Here is a 16,974-nt window from a genome sequence, read left to right as displayed (position 1 = left end):
AGCTGAGAATGTGGTGTGGGTTCAAAGTAGAAAATTCCCTGGAATCTCATTTCTGCTTAATGACACACAGAGAACGGAGAAGTCTGAGAGGACCTTGACTTTATTTCATAGAATTATTGTTTAAGTGAGGTTTCCTGAATACATTAGGAAAGTTAATGGACCGCTGGCAGAAATACATCATTCTTAATTTATAACCCAGGCAGTATTAGTAGAAATTCTCACAGCTCTGAACTTTAATATCAAAAAACAAAGGTCTAGCAACCTCAGCCTGAAAATGAATATGTCTAAAAAGTACTTACTCTAGTGTGCACAGCATGAATGGTTTTAAGGGAATCAGTTTCCAGATCCTCAATTTCCATTTTCTTTTTCTTAAAATTGTCTAGAATATGCCTGTGTTTACAATAAGTTTTGCCATTTTTATGGAGGGGGGGAGCCAAAACTGTTATGCATTCCAAATCTTGTTACACTGCATTAGACAGAGGTACAAAAAAAATTTTTGGATGACAAACTAAAGTAGAATTTGGGATATTGGTTTAACAAAGATATTCTTAATCTTTGATCAGGGCATCCTAAATGAATAAGGGCACCTCCTTTCTTTGTCTTATCATTAATTCTTTAAAAGTGAAGCTTGGCTCCAATTGGAAAGTTCTGCATACAGAATATTCAAATTAGTTGTGAAAATTTTTATATTTTAAAACTTAATTGAATGTTTTTAAGAGTTTAATTTTAAAAAACTAGCAATAAATATGTTGTGATTTATTTTAGGATCAATATGCATAGATCAATTGAACAATGTCAAATTACTGTGAATTTCATTTTATAAAATGCTTAATGTTACATATCATAATATTAAAACAAATGTAAACTTATGTTGCAAATTTTACATGTCAAATGTGTGAAAGGTTATTTATTTTTAAAAATTATTTTAGGAGTAACACGGGCAAAATATGTATAGAACACTGAACCAGGTGTCTGAATCATGGTTGGTGTTCAATAAATAAATACTGAATAAATAATCGTTGAATATTGAATGATTACCAAGCAGCTGCCTTAATGAAGCTATGGCACACATCCAGAACATCCTAAACTACCTGAACTTTCCACTTGGAATTTAATATAGTTCAACCTTCCTGCCTTATGTTCAGAAATCCTTAAAGATGCACGTAGCATGCCCTTATCCTCTAGAGCAGCGGTTCTGAACCTGTGGGTCGCAATCCCTTTGGGGGTCAAACGACCCTTTCACAGGAGTCACCTAAGACCATCGGAAAACACATATATAATTACATATTGTTTTTGTGATTAATCACTATGCTTTAATTACGTTCAATTTGTAACAAAGAAAATACATCCTGCATATCAGATATTTACATTATGATTCATAACAGTAGCAAAATTACAGTTATGAAGCAGCAACAAAAATAATTTTAGGGTTGGGGGTCACCACAACACGAGGAACTGTATTAAAGGGTCGCGGCATTAGGAAGGTTGAGAACCACTGCTCTAGAGGTAATTGCGGACAATGGAAAAGATCAGATTGCACAGCCTTGGCTTGCAGTGTTAACGCACAGGAGTCGGAGGGAGTGCTATGCCGCTGGACCTCCTGCAGTTGCAATTACAGGGTTTGAATTTGAAATGACTACCTTCAAGGGTAGCATACCTTGCATGTTCATTGAAATGTAGATCTATCACATGAAATGTGTGACAAGCAAAATTAATCTTTTTTCTGAGGACCTAGGGATAGCCAGTCTGATCCGGTTTCGCAGAGGTAACTGCCAGCCTTCTGCTGTTTTTTTGACGCCCCAGCTCCTTGCTGCTACCTTCCCTCGCTCCAAATGTTTCTTATTCCCACAGCTGGGTTGTTCCATACCCGCCCAACGCCCGCCGCACGTCCCCCACGCCCCCATCACCACAGGCTTTTTTTTTTTCTGTCCGCCCAGCTGATGATGTTTTTCTGGCTCCAGAAAACTTCCCGAGGTTGTTACAAACAGTGCTTGGGGGACAAAGGATTGTCCCGATTAAAACAAGAACAAAACTAGGGCGGTCTTGCAAAAATCCGGATGGGTGGCCATCCCACATGAACAATTTGTGATGTTTCTCTCTTCCTTTTTTCTCCCCATTATTAAATAGGAGCAATGCCATTATTTTGAAAACTTGCAAGTTAAACTAAGGCTTAGTTATAGCCAAGTCTTTTCAATAGCCAGTGCTGCTGAGATACCTGAAACACTTTCTCTTATTTTATTATTTTTAGGAATATATTGACTTTATTGTTGCATTTGAATATTCTAAGGAATGGGCAGTAAGTGAAAAATAAGAATAAATTCGATCCTAAATCTCAACCTCAAATTAATAGGCCTTTTCTCTCTGCAGTTTTGAGAATAAGTGAAAAAAAAAAAAAAAAAAAGGCTCTGTTAGTACAAATGAGATGCAGTAACATTTCATTTTCTTTTGTTCATTCTGTAATATTATTATTTTCATGACGGGCTTTTGCTTATAATTCTGATTACATTGAGTTTAACTGGGCATAAACTGTTGTCAAGAAATGAAATGAGAAAATGTTGTTTACAGTCTTATCAGTGTTTCCCACCAGTATTCTGTCTTGACAACAGCTACAACAGGACATGCTGTGAATATTTGGAGGCTTCTAGGAAAAGAAGTGGCCAAGTTTACTTTTCTAATCTCTAAATTCAGTTCACAGGTCACCACTCAAACACCTTCTCTATATGTGCATTAAACCACCACTACTAACTGCTCTTAATCATGGCACCTCACAGTGAGGCCTGACATCACTGAGTTCCCTGCTGCTGGGCACACACGTGTCGTGTGACTTACTAGCAGAAGTCACTTGATCTCTCTTCACTTCATTGCTAAAATTTTAAACAATGGTTCCAAATTAGCATAGAGTCAATGGAATGAAAAAAATCCTTTATACTAAGAAAAATGTTCATTTCTCATTGACTTTAAGCTATAGCCGATGTGTCAATGTGTTTACTTTTTTTTTTCTGGTTCATGTCATGGTTGTAATGATAACCAGCACTGCTTTTTATGGAAACCATTTTTTTTCTTTGCCTAAGAAACGGGTTGGGCAAAACTTTGTGTTTTGGCCTGATCCTGGACAACCCTCAGACATTCTTAATTTATGGCCCATCATCATCTGCTATTATTAGCTTTCTCAAATGAATTCATCTCTTAATTGTGACCAAGGCTAAGTCATGAATGATTCTTCATGAAGGCGATTACTCTTGGATGTTCACAGAGCCAAGTTTCTGTTTCAGTTTTAGAATGTTTTTATTCATTTATTTATCCTCACCTGAGGACATGCTTATTCATTTCCTTTTCTTTTCTTTTTTTTTTTTAGAGAGAAAGGGGAAGTAAGGGGTAGAGAGAGGGAGAGAAACATCAATGTGAGAGAGAAACATTGATCAGTTGCCTCTTGCATGTGCCCTGACCAGGGACTGAACCCACAACCTAGGCATATAAATGATGTTCCAACCAACTGAGCCACACTGCTCAGGGCAATTTTAAAGTACTTTAGTACAGGACAAGTGACTAAGGTCTCTCCCTAATTCTATCACTTGACTTACAGTGACACAGACTGTCATTGTTCCTCATACTGTTCACCTAAAGTCAAGTAAATGAAGAGTCATAAAAATTCATTATGAACCATTTCCATGGCAGGTAAGATAAATTAGTCTTTTTATTCATTTTTTAAATGAGTACCAGGGAAGCATATTGTTATTTTTGTTAAATGGAAACTTGAAGTACTCAAATTCACTTTTTGTTATTCACAAACCCATCATCGAATGAGTCCAGAAACAGATTTTTGATCCAAAGTAAATGGAAAATCAAGATATTTTTTCATGAGAAAGTTTCTGAATGGCACTTTTATTAATGTATATAATTCCCTTCAGTGGTCTGCTAATCGCCACAGTCATCATATGTTAGTATCCTCCACAATGACTTTCACCAAGTGCTTCTTTTTTCTCCCTTCCTCCCTCTTTCCCTCTCTCCCACCCTGTGATACTATTTTCAGACTGTCAAAGGGGTTAATATAGGAAAAAAGGAGAAAGAAACCTTAATTGCGGACTGCAGAGTCCCTATACTTGAGTTGAAAATGTCTTGTTTAAAACTCTTTACTGAAAAATAATTTTAAGCTGAAACCATGAGGTTTGCTCTTAATGGGGCAGATCCTATTTTCTCATGTTCTTCATTTTCTCGCTAATGGCTATGGCAAGGGAAATTTTACGGCTGAGTAGATCGATCAGTGTTGGGAAACACTGATTTCAGAAGGCCAGATGTGCCCCCAAATATCACTTGCTTTGCCTAAAACCTGCTTTAATTAATTTGTGTCATCCTTTCTTGATTTTACTCATACATAAAAGCTGTTTATTGGAACCAGAAGTTCCATAAGCAACCTAGAAGCTGTGCAAGATAACCTTGAATTTCAATTATTAACATTTTTTTTAATTGTCAGTGAATTCCTCTCAATATTATGTTCTGAGATTCCATTCCAAGTATAAGTTCACATTAACAATAACCTTTTATAAAAGAAATCCTGCATACTTTTTATGCCTGTGTAATTTTTATTTCAAGTCAATTAAAAGATAAAATGAAACCTAATAAAACTAGTTATCCTTTAATACATTTTCTCAGACAAAATGAGCTTTGCTCTAAAAAAATTTTGTGAGAATTTTACTGCGATCACATTCAAATAAAAGACTACTACACATATTATTGTTATAATATCATCTGTACTGAATATTTTCAATTTCAATATTTTTTATTTCTTTTCAATTCAGAGTGAGATGATGATAATGCGCTTTCCACAATTTTCTGGACAATAACTGCTTTTAGCAAACAACTTGCTTTCTACCATATAGACTATTTTTTTAAGGAATGGAACCAAGTATTATTTCATATTTAGATTCTCTTGAAGATTTGTTGTTTGAATTGTAAATTGCACATGATGTTTTAGGTGGCAAGTGTTTATTTCTGTTGAAAGAACATGTCCTATTTTTGAGGAAGGAAAAAAACTTGTAAGACATCAAATGTTTCTTGCAAAACAATTTGATGAAATAAACGTAAATGAATCAGATCCATGTGAATTGTACTTCAATTAAAATGAATGAGTTTAAATATAAAGGGAGTAAAGTGCTTGGGGGAAAGAGTGTGGCAAGTCAGGAAGTGACTTTTGTTTTGTTTTCATCAGTTTTGGAGTCCTGAAAAATGGCCTAATACTCTGAATTCAACTTCATTCAGATTTTCCCTTAAGCCTAGTAATAGTTCCAGAATGGGACAATAATAAACAAATGCATCTTATAGCTTCATCTGGCTCCAATGTTAATAATATAAGCATCAAATATTGTCACTGTGTAGTCCTTCAAAAGCACTTTTAATTTAAAATTAATGGTTTTCCATTTTTTATTTTCTTTTGAGTGTAAACAGTAAATCGTAGTGATGCTAGAAGTGTTTTTTTCATAGAACCACATGTAAAGTTTTCAGGCTCACACATCAACTTCATATTTATTTCCTCTTACTGAAGATGATCCAGTCTAAATGGAAAACATGTGGGGGCTGAATATATACACACAGTGTATACACAAAAGCAGCAGAGGGCACGGGGAAGAAAGGCGATGGTAGAAACAAGAGAAGGAAAGAGAGAGACAGGGGAAAGGAACAAGCAATGCACACAGTTAGGTCATCAATCCTCATGTCATAAGTAAAGCACGCAAATGACACTCATTATCTGAGTCACAAAAATGTTACCCCATAGTTTTATATTCATATCATTTATGCTTGCTTGAAAAACTACACAGCTAACTTTTAAAAAAAAATTTTCAATTAAAAATTAATTGTGCATTACTCTGAAAATCAGGGGGAGAAATGAACTACCAAAAAAAAAAAAAAAAGAAAAAAAAGCATAAATATGTCTTCCTGTCAATGTGCCTCAAAATACGGGTAAGTTTGATGTGTGGTGTGACATTTCAGTTTATCAACTCTCAGTCTCTGAAAACAGGGATGTTTAAGTGTTCTGATAACTTCCAAGAGGCTAGTATATAACTATAGAATCTGTTTTACTTTCTGAGATACTATGGCACTGCTTCAGTAGCCTTCAGAATGCATAACTTAGTAGAGAAATGTAGGCATAGAAGTCATTTCTGTATAAATTGAAGATGCAGTAGCGAATAGGGCTATTCTTATGAGTAAGGGGCCTGCTTTGCTGTTTCCCGAGGACACGATAGTATAACAGGAGCTTAGCATCTCTCTGACCATTCAGAGCACCACTGTTGTTCATCACCACATTGGAAGTGGTTCTGCTCCTTGCATCTGCTCCATAATTGGGCAGATGCGTTTCAGGTTCTAGCACAGCCCTTTGTTGTTTTACTTAAACCCCCACATCATCCTAGTCTAGCAGATGAAAATGAGAGTGGCTAAGCTCACTGCTTCATTCACACCTTAAATGAGGGCACTCTAAGGATTATAACTGCTTCTAAGCCCCCAAAGTCACTTTTAAGGCCTCTACTAATCTACTCCAAGTCTAAATTTTAACTCCAAAGTTGTGTCAATGAAAATATGTGAGTAGTGTCAACTCTATCTTTCTCACCATCAACAATTAACCTTTCTAACGTTCTCAAGTAGATGTTGCTATGTAGGATCTATGCTCAGAACATTATTACAATAGTATATACTGTGACTTATTTTTCATCATAATTTGCAACAGTAACTTTTTGTCAGTGTTAGAAGATCTAATCTACTTTGCATTTGGTGGTGTTATTGTACTTCATGGCAGGCCTACCCTTGCAGCAGTGATAAAGAATGCGAAGTTGGGAGATACTGCCACAGTCCCCACCAAGGATCATCGGCCTGCATGGTGTGTCGAAGGAAAAAGAAGCGCTGCCATAGAGATGGCATGTGTTGTCCTGGTACCCGCTGCAATAATGGTAAAGACCACACTTGGTGTTGATGGGCTTCTTTCTTTTCATCTAGAAAGTCTGGCCAGTTAGGCTCCCTTTTCTTTAGACTCCTGATATGTAAGGAGTCTTTCTAAATAGGCAAGAATTGGAACATGGTTTAGATAAGATTATACCTGGATTATCTCTAAATTCTAATTTTCCTAAACTCTGATAACCTTTTGTATTTACTGTTCTGTGCTGAGCTAGGATTTGCCCTGTTGAAGGGTTGCGTGAATATAGGTAGATATTCTATTCTACTAAATACATGAGCCAATATATGCAAAAGAACCAAAGGAAGAGGCCTGCTGTGATTTAGCAATGCAGTTGTGAGTCTGTCTTCTGATTTCATACCAGTTTCATATCTTGATTCTTATACTCAAGGAGTCTTCTTTTGACAGCCTTACCTGGTGGTGCACCCAGATGGTGACGAACTGATTGGTTCTTCCAAAAGGAGATATAGGAATCTATTTTCCAGACATTCTATAAGCATGGCTTTACCCCATCTAATGAATTTATAGGCACAAATTCAGCATTAAAATAAAATGAAGAACCACAGACAGTAAATAGTAAAACCACTAAATAATTTAGGAAGTGATCAGAAACATACACTTAGTCATGCAAACAACATAATCAGGCTCATATTCCTATATTTGTTCTTTACCTCTGGGCATGGTCCTACCGAAAATGTGTTGGACAGGAGGTAGAAAAAAGAGGACCTCATTCCATTAGGGATGTTTATAGTGCAGCTTAAGATTGTGTTGTTGATTAAACAAAGGTACCTGAGTTCCAAAGATAAATATCTGGTCAGGCCTTTTAAAAGTGTGAATAGCTAATATTAATTTAATACTTTACTATGTCACTATTCTAAGCACTTCACATGTATTCACAATAACTTGATAAAGTGAATTCTGTGTTTATTCTGATTTTTGCCCAGGGTCATTTAGTCTTGAGAAAGACAAGATACCAATCAAGGAGACCTGGTTCAGGGCCAAATTTTCAATACTCAGTTTCAATAACTTTGTAAATGAATGAATGGATGAATGAATAAATAGATGATAGGTAGATGATAGATCATAGATAGATAAGTGGGTAGATAGATAGGAGAATACTTGGATAAGAACCATGCTGTATAGAATTGAGTAAGACTAATGGCTTACCTGACCATCTCCAGGCATCTGCATCCCAGTCACTGAGAGCATCTTAACCCCTCACATCCCAGCTCTGGATGGCACTCGGCACAGAGATCGAAACCATGGTCATTACTCAAACCACGACTTGGGATGGCAGAATCTAGGAAGACCACACACTAAGATGTCACATATAAAAGGTAGGGATAACTAGTTTTATGCTTTCTTTTTCTTGTTTTATAAAGAAGTATAGAAAATATGGATAATTCATTTCATTGGCTTTAGGAAGATACAAGGAACATATTTTAAGGGCAAGATTTTAATTGAATCTATTAATTCTTAATTTTGAGGATGTTTGGAGCTTTCTTAGATTTTCTAAATTGTTAGAAAATATGTGTTACAAGATTGTGGTACGCTGATCAATCATGTATTTTTCTTAACAGTCCTGTCTTATACATGGAATTTAGAGAAAAATTTTTATACAAACATTTTTGTCATATCAAAAGATAAAGCATTCTGAAAAATAAATGGAAAAATGTTTGCCTCCATATGATTAAATTACTGTTTTTGAGTCTTTCTCACCTTTGCAGATTCACAAATTTTGTTTCACTAAACAACCAAATAACATACTATTAATAAAAGAACTTATCAAAAATAATTGCTTTCTAGTGAGATTATGTATGGCCATAAATCTTCTTCCTTGTTTCAAAATATTTGAGAAGCCCAATACCTAATAATAAAATTTTAAAGTATGAACCTTATTATTAGTAATACATTTTCAAAGCACGATACATATCCATTTTTAAAGGAAGCTTTTTGCAAGTAAGTGTATTTTGTGGAGCACTACTCCTTCAAGACATTTTATGAATAAAAGTGTCCTATGTTCAAGAGTTTTATAATAACATATCTTGCCATTTTTGGAACGTCATAATAAGATTTGGTATATTGAAGGCTCTGAGAATTCCAGCAATGAGGAAGACTGGTTAACTTTTTTAAATTCTGTATTTCCCTGACTTGCTTGAACACAAAAACTATTTCCCTGCATTTTCATCCTCTGCAGAGAAATCATCATATAAAACACCTGACCTATTAGTCTGACCTAGGATACTAATGGTCACATGAATAGGGCTAGTGATGACAATTCTTCTTCACTTATCCTTTGTTTACACTCCCTAAATGCCGCATCCTTTACCCTTATCTCCTATTTCTATTCCATCAAACTCACATGCATTTGTAACAGATGCTTATGTCACTACATACTTTCAAATTACTAATTATTTTTATATAATTATGTGTGTAATTTTATTGTGGCAAGGAGGAAATAATCTCATGCTGATGGCTAGCAAGTTGTGTCTACATCGCACAGTGGGGCTGGTTACATTGAGATGACAGAGAACCCTCTCTACTAGGATTCTCACACCATGGTCTGTGAGTCAAATCTGTTCTACTGCCTGCTTTTGTAAATAATCTTTTATTGTAACAGACTTGCTCATTCATTTGGCAAGATCTATGGCTCTTTTTGTAATACAACAACAGAATGAGAAGTTGTGATACACATGATCTAAAGAGCCAAAATTATTTACAATCTGGATATTACAGAGGAGTTTATTGACCCCTTCTTTATCCAGGTTACACAGCAACCAAGCTGTGATATGTGGATGCTCTTTGCTGACTTAATTCTTCTTTTTGAAAGAAATACACATATTTGTGCTTGCATATGTTTTTTATGGTGGGTTCTTGGTTGACCCTGGATCTGCCTTTTCTCTGTATCACAACATTTTATAGGCTGTATTTCTTAGGCTCCCTGTCAGGTGACTTGCATCCATGTGGATGTGGCTGTGGTGGGACACCAAGAGGAGAAGGAGGGGAGAGCGAGCATGGTCTCCCCGCCTCCACTGGTGTTCGAGTCCTGCCAGCTGGGCCTGCTGAGTTCTCATCCTGGGTCCTCTAGCCTGAATGTGGTGGTGGCTTCCTGCTGTTTGGTCTAGCATCCTCTGGTACTTAGTCCTGCCACTACCAGTGTGACTAGTTCACTGCATTCAGTACCTTCTATTTTGAAGAATTAGTACCTGTTGTCCTGGCTAGACTCTACTACATGATCTTGGGAGTTCCTGAGAATTTCAGCATCCTCCTTGAATCAAAGTTTGTGTACAGCTCTCAAGAAGGTATCAAATTAATTAATTGGACAGAAATTATTTTTATTTATGTATTTCTTATTCACCTAGTAAAAAAAAAAAATAATGATCAAGGAAATGCCTAGAAGCAGACTATGATCAAGTACAGTCAAGCTCTTCATTAAACTTGATATTCAGACAAATATGGAAATAAATACTAATGGATTTACATGATTAGAGGGAGAGTCAATTCAAAACATTATGGAAGATAGCATAAGTAAAAGTATTTTATGTGTTTCTTTTCTGAAGTGTCATGGTAATATATTCTGGTCATCATCCCCACAGGCCATGAAGGAGACCCGTGCCTAAGATCATCAGACTGCATTGAAGGGTTTTGCTGTGCTCGTCACTTCTGGACCAAAATCTGCAAGCCAGTGCTCCATCAGGGGGAGGTCTGTACCAAGCAGCGCAAGAAAGGCTCTCATGGGTTGGAAATTTTCCAGCGGTGTGACTGCGCAAAGGGCCTGTCTTGCAAAGTATGGAAGGATGCCACCTACTCCTCCAAAGCCAGACTCCACATGTGTCAGAAAATATGATCTCTTCAGAGGAAACACATCATGAGCAGACTGAATCTGTGCATCTAATGCATCACACCATGGTGGACAGTAGGATTTGGATCTCAGAAGAATGGCTAATGTAAGGCTTGTGATAAAAGTATAGATCACAGAGTGAGAGAAAGAAAAGGAGAACTGAGCTGACTGGAAAGGTTGACAAATGTAGTACAACCAGTGCGTTTCCATTATGCAGTTTGTTTATGTAAATAATGTACACACTTGTGAAAATGCAATTACTGAAAAAAAAAGCACAGTGAAAATTTTCGATGAATACCATGTGACTTTCCAAAATTTTAGGTTGTGCTGGAGGATCAGTTTCCTTCAGATCGATGGTTGTCTATAAAATAACCCAAAAGCCCTATTTCTGTTCAAAGTTATAGTTTAACAAAATACTTCTATTATATCTTGGTATACAATAGGGCCTAAAACATTAAAAAGTTGTTAAATAGGAAATGAAAAACAGAGCAGAGTTAAATTGCAACACAGAATCACCTTTTAATTTGGAACACTACTACTGTTCAATTAAAGGCCTTGGTAGACAAGGAAGAAAGCAGTTGATAATCGAGGATTTTTATTAAGGCCTTTAGAATAGGAAAAAAAAAACAACTTGTTTTTCCTAAAATTGTTTATTTATATTTTCCAATATTTACTTTCACCTATACTTACTAAGCGCCACTATAATAAAACAAAAGTAGTCCAATCAGATTCTCAAGGAGAATTATATGTGATTCCTCCCATGAATATATTTTATTTCCCCACCTTTCCCCATTAGTCACGAAAAGCACACAGCAGAATTTTCACGGATTATAAATCTTTTTAAGATATCCAAAATTCATGGGAAACAATGCTAATAGAAAGATCATTACTTTCTAAAGCTCCGGCATTACCTGTTTTGATAGCATTATACAGGTAAACATACTTACTCTTTACATACTTTGAACTATAACAGGGTAAAGCTGACAATACAGACTGGGGCTGTGTCTGTTCTGCACTGAAGCCAGCCAGGAAATGGGGAAAAATTTGTCAAGTATCCAGGTTTGGGCAACTCATAGATATGTCTGAAGCATAAAATGACTATTCATATTTGAGTCCGAAGGCTGCACAACTTAAATGGAAGCTTTCTATGGAATTTGTTATCTCAAGTATTTACCACATAGATGAGAACAGTGTGAGGTCACTACTTGACCTCAAAAAATATATTTTATACATTTAAGGACCTAAAATAATATGAGGAGTTCCCACAAAGTGGGCCCCAAGACAGGTAGTACATAGTAAGTTTCCATTGCCCTCAATAAGCATCTAACTGGTTGGTAGCAACATCTGATTTTCCTGTACCAACTTTTGTCTACAACAGCTTTTTATGTTTTTATTACTTTTTGCCAAAGATATAGTTTCTGCATCCATTGAGGTAGAAAATATATAAGTGGAATAAGTTGTAAAATCTACATATTGCTAACCTATAAAAACCACAGGTTCTTCATTCTTTGAAACCATTTTATTACCTTTTTTACTTTACTCATTTCTAAATATTATGTCTAGAGCATAAGGCAAAAATGTTATAGTTGTTACTTTTGACCTTTTCTTCTATAGGCTAAAAGTCATGCCTTAATTTTCTTTTACTTAATTCTCATTTTCAGTCTCAAATTCAAGTTCTTCTAGTGGAAATTGAATCTGAGCCTGCATGTCTATTAAGAATTTCAGCCTCCCACACACATTTACTAGGAGCATTAAAATTTACATTTTCCCCACATGTCTGAAAAAACAAACAAACAAAAAAAATCAGCTAATCTATCCAAGAACCAAAGTCTGCGTAAACAGGACTCTATAAGCTTGGAAACATGAAAATGGGACATTTCAGTCAAACATTTCCTATGTAACAATTACATTTAGAATTTGGTTTCTGAATTATTTCCCTTATGGGCATCCCTTCGAAAATTATTATTTGAAGTAACTTATTTACAGGAAATGTTAATGAGATGTATTTTCTTATAGAGATATTTCTTACAGAAAGCTTTGTAGCAGAATATATTTGCAGTAATTGACTTTGTAATTTAGGGGAAATGTATAATAAGATGAAATATATTAAAATTTTCTCCTTGAAAAATGGAATTCAAATTTTCTTGTATTTTGCTTATGGAAAAAGCTTTCACAGAATCATAAATTCTCAAAGTTCAATTGGACTCAATCTGATTTTGCAGTCTGAGTAGAAATCCTTTGGATGACATCACTGTAAGATGATCCAAGGCGGTTTACTGTTACTGAAGGCAGCTTCTTTCATGGCTTTACAGCTGCAATTGTTAGAAAGTTATTTTTTTCATTCAAGTATTCCAGCTTATGTTTTCCACTCATTTATTCTTATTTTGCCTTCTGGAACATCTTGGAAAAAGGACTCTCTACAAACTTCTTCAAAACAATTGAGTCACCTACCATATTTCTTATAATCTTCTCTCCAGGTTAAAATTTTCTCAAACTAGAAATTCCAACATGCTTAGGTTATTGGTTTATTCCCTTAAGGTACAAAGACAATGCTTCCTGAACCCAGAGATGTCAGAAACGTTTGACAAGCAGTACTCACCAACTTTGAGACTGGGCATGGTTGTAAGAGCTCATGTTATGTTGGAGATGTTAAAGGGCTGAAAATGTAAAAATTAGACACTCTGTGACACAGTGGAATGGATTAAGCATAGCTATGGCAGCGTGAGAAAGCTGAAATAGTCCCATAGCTAGAGGTCAGAGTTGAAGATACCTCCAGCATTGCTGAAATAATCCACATTTCTAATTAGTTACTTAAGTGTATGAATCAATAGTGTCCATTTCCTCAAATTCAGAACATTTGTATTTGCTAGCTACAGTCTATTTTTAGACTATAACAATCACATGGGTGTTATTTTTTTCTCTCTGTTTTCCACTGAGCTCAGTGAGATATTCTGAGAATTGTCCTGACTTTTTTAGGCAAGAAATGAAAAACAATGAATCAATCAATTGTACTTTTTTCCTTCTCCAAATTCAAGCCATTGGAGAAAAGGGTTAAGATAGAAAGGCAGATGGTGACAGATTATCCAGACATAATTAATATTGGAGAATGTGGCTTGTATCTGTGGGAAAGAGGACACCAGAAAGAGACAGATGCTATGCCCATTCTCAAACAAGACCAGACAACAAAAGTTCTACCTGTGGGAGCTGCCCCTGTAAAGTTTACAACATAGATGGGCAGAACAGGATGACACACTTTCTTCTGACAGTTAGTGCCAAAGCAGAAGGGTGGGGAAGAGATAGAACTATGTTTTTCTCATTAAAGAATTTCATTTGAAATTCTCCAAAATTGAATAATTCATACCACATGAGAGGAGTGAGACAAAGATAATTATACACTACACATTAAACTAACAATCAGAATGAGAAACGACCCCCCCTTGATATCATTCCCCAGACCTTTATATTTTAACCCATTATACATAACCATTTATCTGTAGTGAAGATATAGGTTTTAGACAGAATTGATCAGCTATCTACTAGAACAGTATCTAATGAGGTCATTCCCCCAATGCTGATCACTCCTTCCATATGAATCCTTTCAGGACCAATGGTGGGCAATTTAGATTTTATCCTCCCAAAATTTCAAAATGGGTGAAAATTTAATTAATTCAATTTACTCCAACACTACACTATACTCAGAACTGGAAAATAACTCCTCTTTTTTTTTTTTTTACTATCCCAAATTATGTTTATCATATTATCACAGTCTATCAGAGATTCTGCAGTGAGATTAAATAACACATTGGGTATCTGATAATAAAATGTATAAAAGCACTTCAATCATAACATTCCAACAGTACAGAGATGCTGCACTTTTGCATATAAATTATCTTCCACTAAAAATCCCTAGGAGATTAAGCAAAAGAAAACCAAACAAGAAAACCTCATAGATACATCCAACAGTATGGTGATTACCAGAGGGAAAGGTGGGTGGGGGAGGTAGAAGAGAGTAAAAGGGGGATAAATGGTGACAGAAGGAGACTTGACCTAGGGTGGTGAACACACAATACAATACAGAGATGATGTGTTATAGAATTGTACACCTGAAACCTATATGCTTTTATTAACCAATGTCACACCAATAAATTCAATTTTAAAGTCCCTTAAAAAATTAAAGTACAAAATTTTAAATTTACTTGAATATTAAAGTAAAAATAAGTTGAAGTCAAATAAAATTAAAGTCTGTATCTGTTATCTTTCTCTTTAGAATAAGGAATTCAAAGAAATTGAAATGCAAAATCCTCAAGTTAATGGTTATGTTTTCTGCCCTCATTCTATATTTGGTTCTGTTTCTGCCAGAGAGATTTTGATATCTGGGAAGAGTCAGACTTCTTTAGCTGCTATGGCCCAGACAGTATCTCGCTGGGATGTCAAACTTCAATTTTAAAAAGTGCAATAAATTTTTAGCACACATGGGAGTATGCCAAAGATTCGCCACATTTAGAAAATAAGCCAATCTCTAGTTCTTAGAGCAGATACCTCAAAAAATGTGATAAGGTATGGTGTTGTCAAAAATCACAGCAGAGATGCTTGACATCTGGGTGAAGGAAGATAGATGGAGAAAATATTTGTTTTTTGAATTGCTTAAAAGTTTCAACCAATCCCAATCAGCTCTCTGGAACACATGACCTGTGTACTTAAGCTTATTTGAGAAAGATATCCCACCAAGGCTTTAACTATAGCACTATATTTTACCATAGGGTAGGGTGGGGTAGAATCTACTTGTGTATTCTACCTACTTTTAGAGAGTATATGGGATTTGAGGCATTGCTGCCTTCATGTAAAACTTGTCAAGTTTAGAAGTTCATCATGGTATTAGCCTTATTTGGGTCTTATGGACCCAGCATATTAAAAGCGCCACTAAGTGCTTAATTGAGAAAGGTTTGGTTTGGTTTGGCAATGTGACCTCCACAATATTTTTCAAGCTGACTTTTTTTTAGATGTCTGCCACAGTGGCAGCTTCCACTGCTTCATGCTGTGAAATTATCATACTTAACTCCCTCATCCTGGCTTTTCTCCTAGTTCTAGAAACACATCAGTGGATTCCTGAAATAAAATTACTATTCATATTTACAAAAATTATTTTAGCAAGTGGTGTCCAGAGAACAAAAGATACTCCTAACTTACTTTCTTTTACTCAAACACATATCAAGAGCACCTTCTACATGCTAGGCAGCTGGAGGCACAGTGGGTAGAAGCAGAGAACCAAACCGATAAAGCTCATTTTCTCATTGCTTTTACATTCCAGTTATTTTTTAGAGCAATAGCTAGGAGACATAAAATAACTAAAAACTGATAAATACTGTAAGAGAAAAAGAGGAGCACTTCAAAGAAAATTGAAACAGGGTAAAGGAACAGAAGGAAATGTGTATTGCTATTTTCAATTATATAGTCAGAGATCTCTTGGAGGAGAAAACATGAGCAGAAACCAGAGTGAAGTGAAAGGCTGGCAATAGAAAGGTCTGGAGAAACAATGGCATAGGAAAAAGAAGAACAAGGCAAGCAATTGACAATGGGGAGAAAGGGAGGAAAGTGGAGTGGGATGGGAAGGAGAGAGGCAGGATATGAGGTCAGAGAAAGACTTGGGTTATATTATGTAGAACATTACTGACCATCAAAAGTATTTTGAAAGAGATCTGGAGTTGGCAAGAGCTTTTGAGCATGAGGGTAGCATGACCTAACATGTTTTCAAAGGCTCGCCCAGGCTGCTATGTGGAGACAAGACTCTAGTGTACCCAAGCAAGAACTGCAGAGGACTTAGATTAGTAAGGTAAAGTGGAAGTCATGAGAAATCATTGTATTTCAGATCTGTTGGAGATAAAACAACTGGATTTGCTGTTGGACTGGATGTGGGTTTGGAGAAAAAAAGTAGATCAGAAATAAAGAAAAATAAATTGTTGATAAAAGAAGAGTTAAACATTTATTTCTTGTATGGTGGCCTTGAATTTAATATATAAAGGAAGAATTGTCTTCAGTAGAATCCCAACAATCCTTCAGAAAATTGCTCCTTTGTCATTTTATCATCATCCAGCTTGAGGGCCTAAGAAAGAAAACTCTATGAAATGAGATTACATCAACAAAAAGAGAAGAACATGTTGGATGTACTAAAGGAAACAGTTGTAGACAAATGGAA

General features: G+C 35.8%; 1 protein-coding gene across 1 annotated transcript in view; it reads left to right on the top strand.

The window, feature by feature from the left end:
• Positions 1-12,578, top strand: part of DKK2 (dickkopf Wnt signaling pathway inhibitor 2) — a 102,239-nt gene extending 89,661 nt beyond the window's left edge. Inside the window, exons 2-4 of the mRNA XM_090267983.1 lie at positions 6,788-6,938; positions 8,122-8,277; positions 10,537-12,578. Of these exons, the coding sequence (XP_090124109.1) occupies positions 6,788-6,938; positions 8,122-8,277; positions 10,537-10,787 (558 nt within the window). The 3' untranslated portion in view covers positions 10,788-12,578. The remainder of the gene's footprint in view (positions 1-6,787; positions 6,939-8,121; positions 8,278-10,536) is intronic.
• The last annotated feature ends 4,396 nt before the right edge of the window (positions 12,579-16,974 follow it).

The sequence above is a fragment of the Furipterus horrens genome, unplaced genomic scaffold, assembly GCF_987537825.1.
Source record: "Furipterus horrens unplaced genomic scaffold, mFurHor1.1.pri manual_scaffold_2, whole genome shotgun sequence".
In the NCBI taxonomy this organism is placed as follows: Eukaryota; Metazoa; Chordata; class Mammalia; order Chiroptera; family Furipteridae; genus Furipterus; species Furipterus horrens.
The sequence above is the reverse complement of the archived record's forward strand: the minus strand, read 5'-3'. Positions and strand labels throughout refer to the sequence as shown.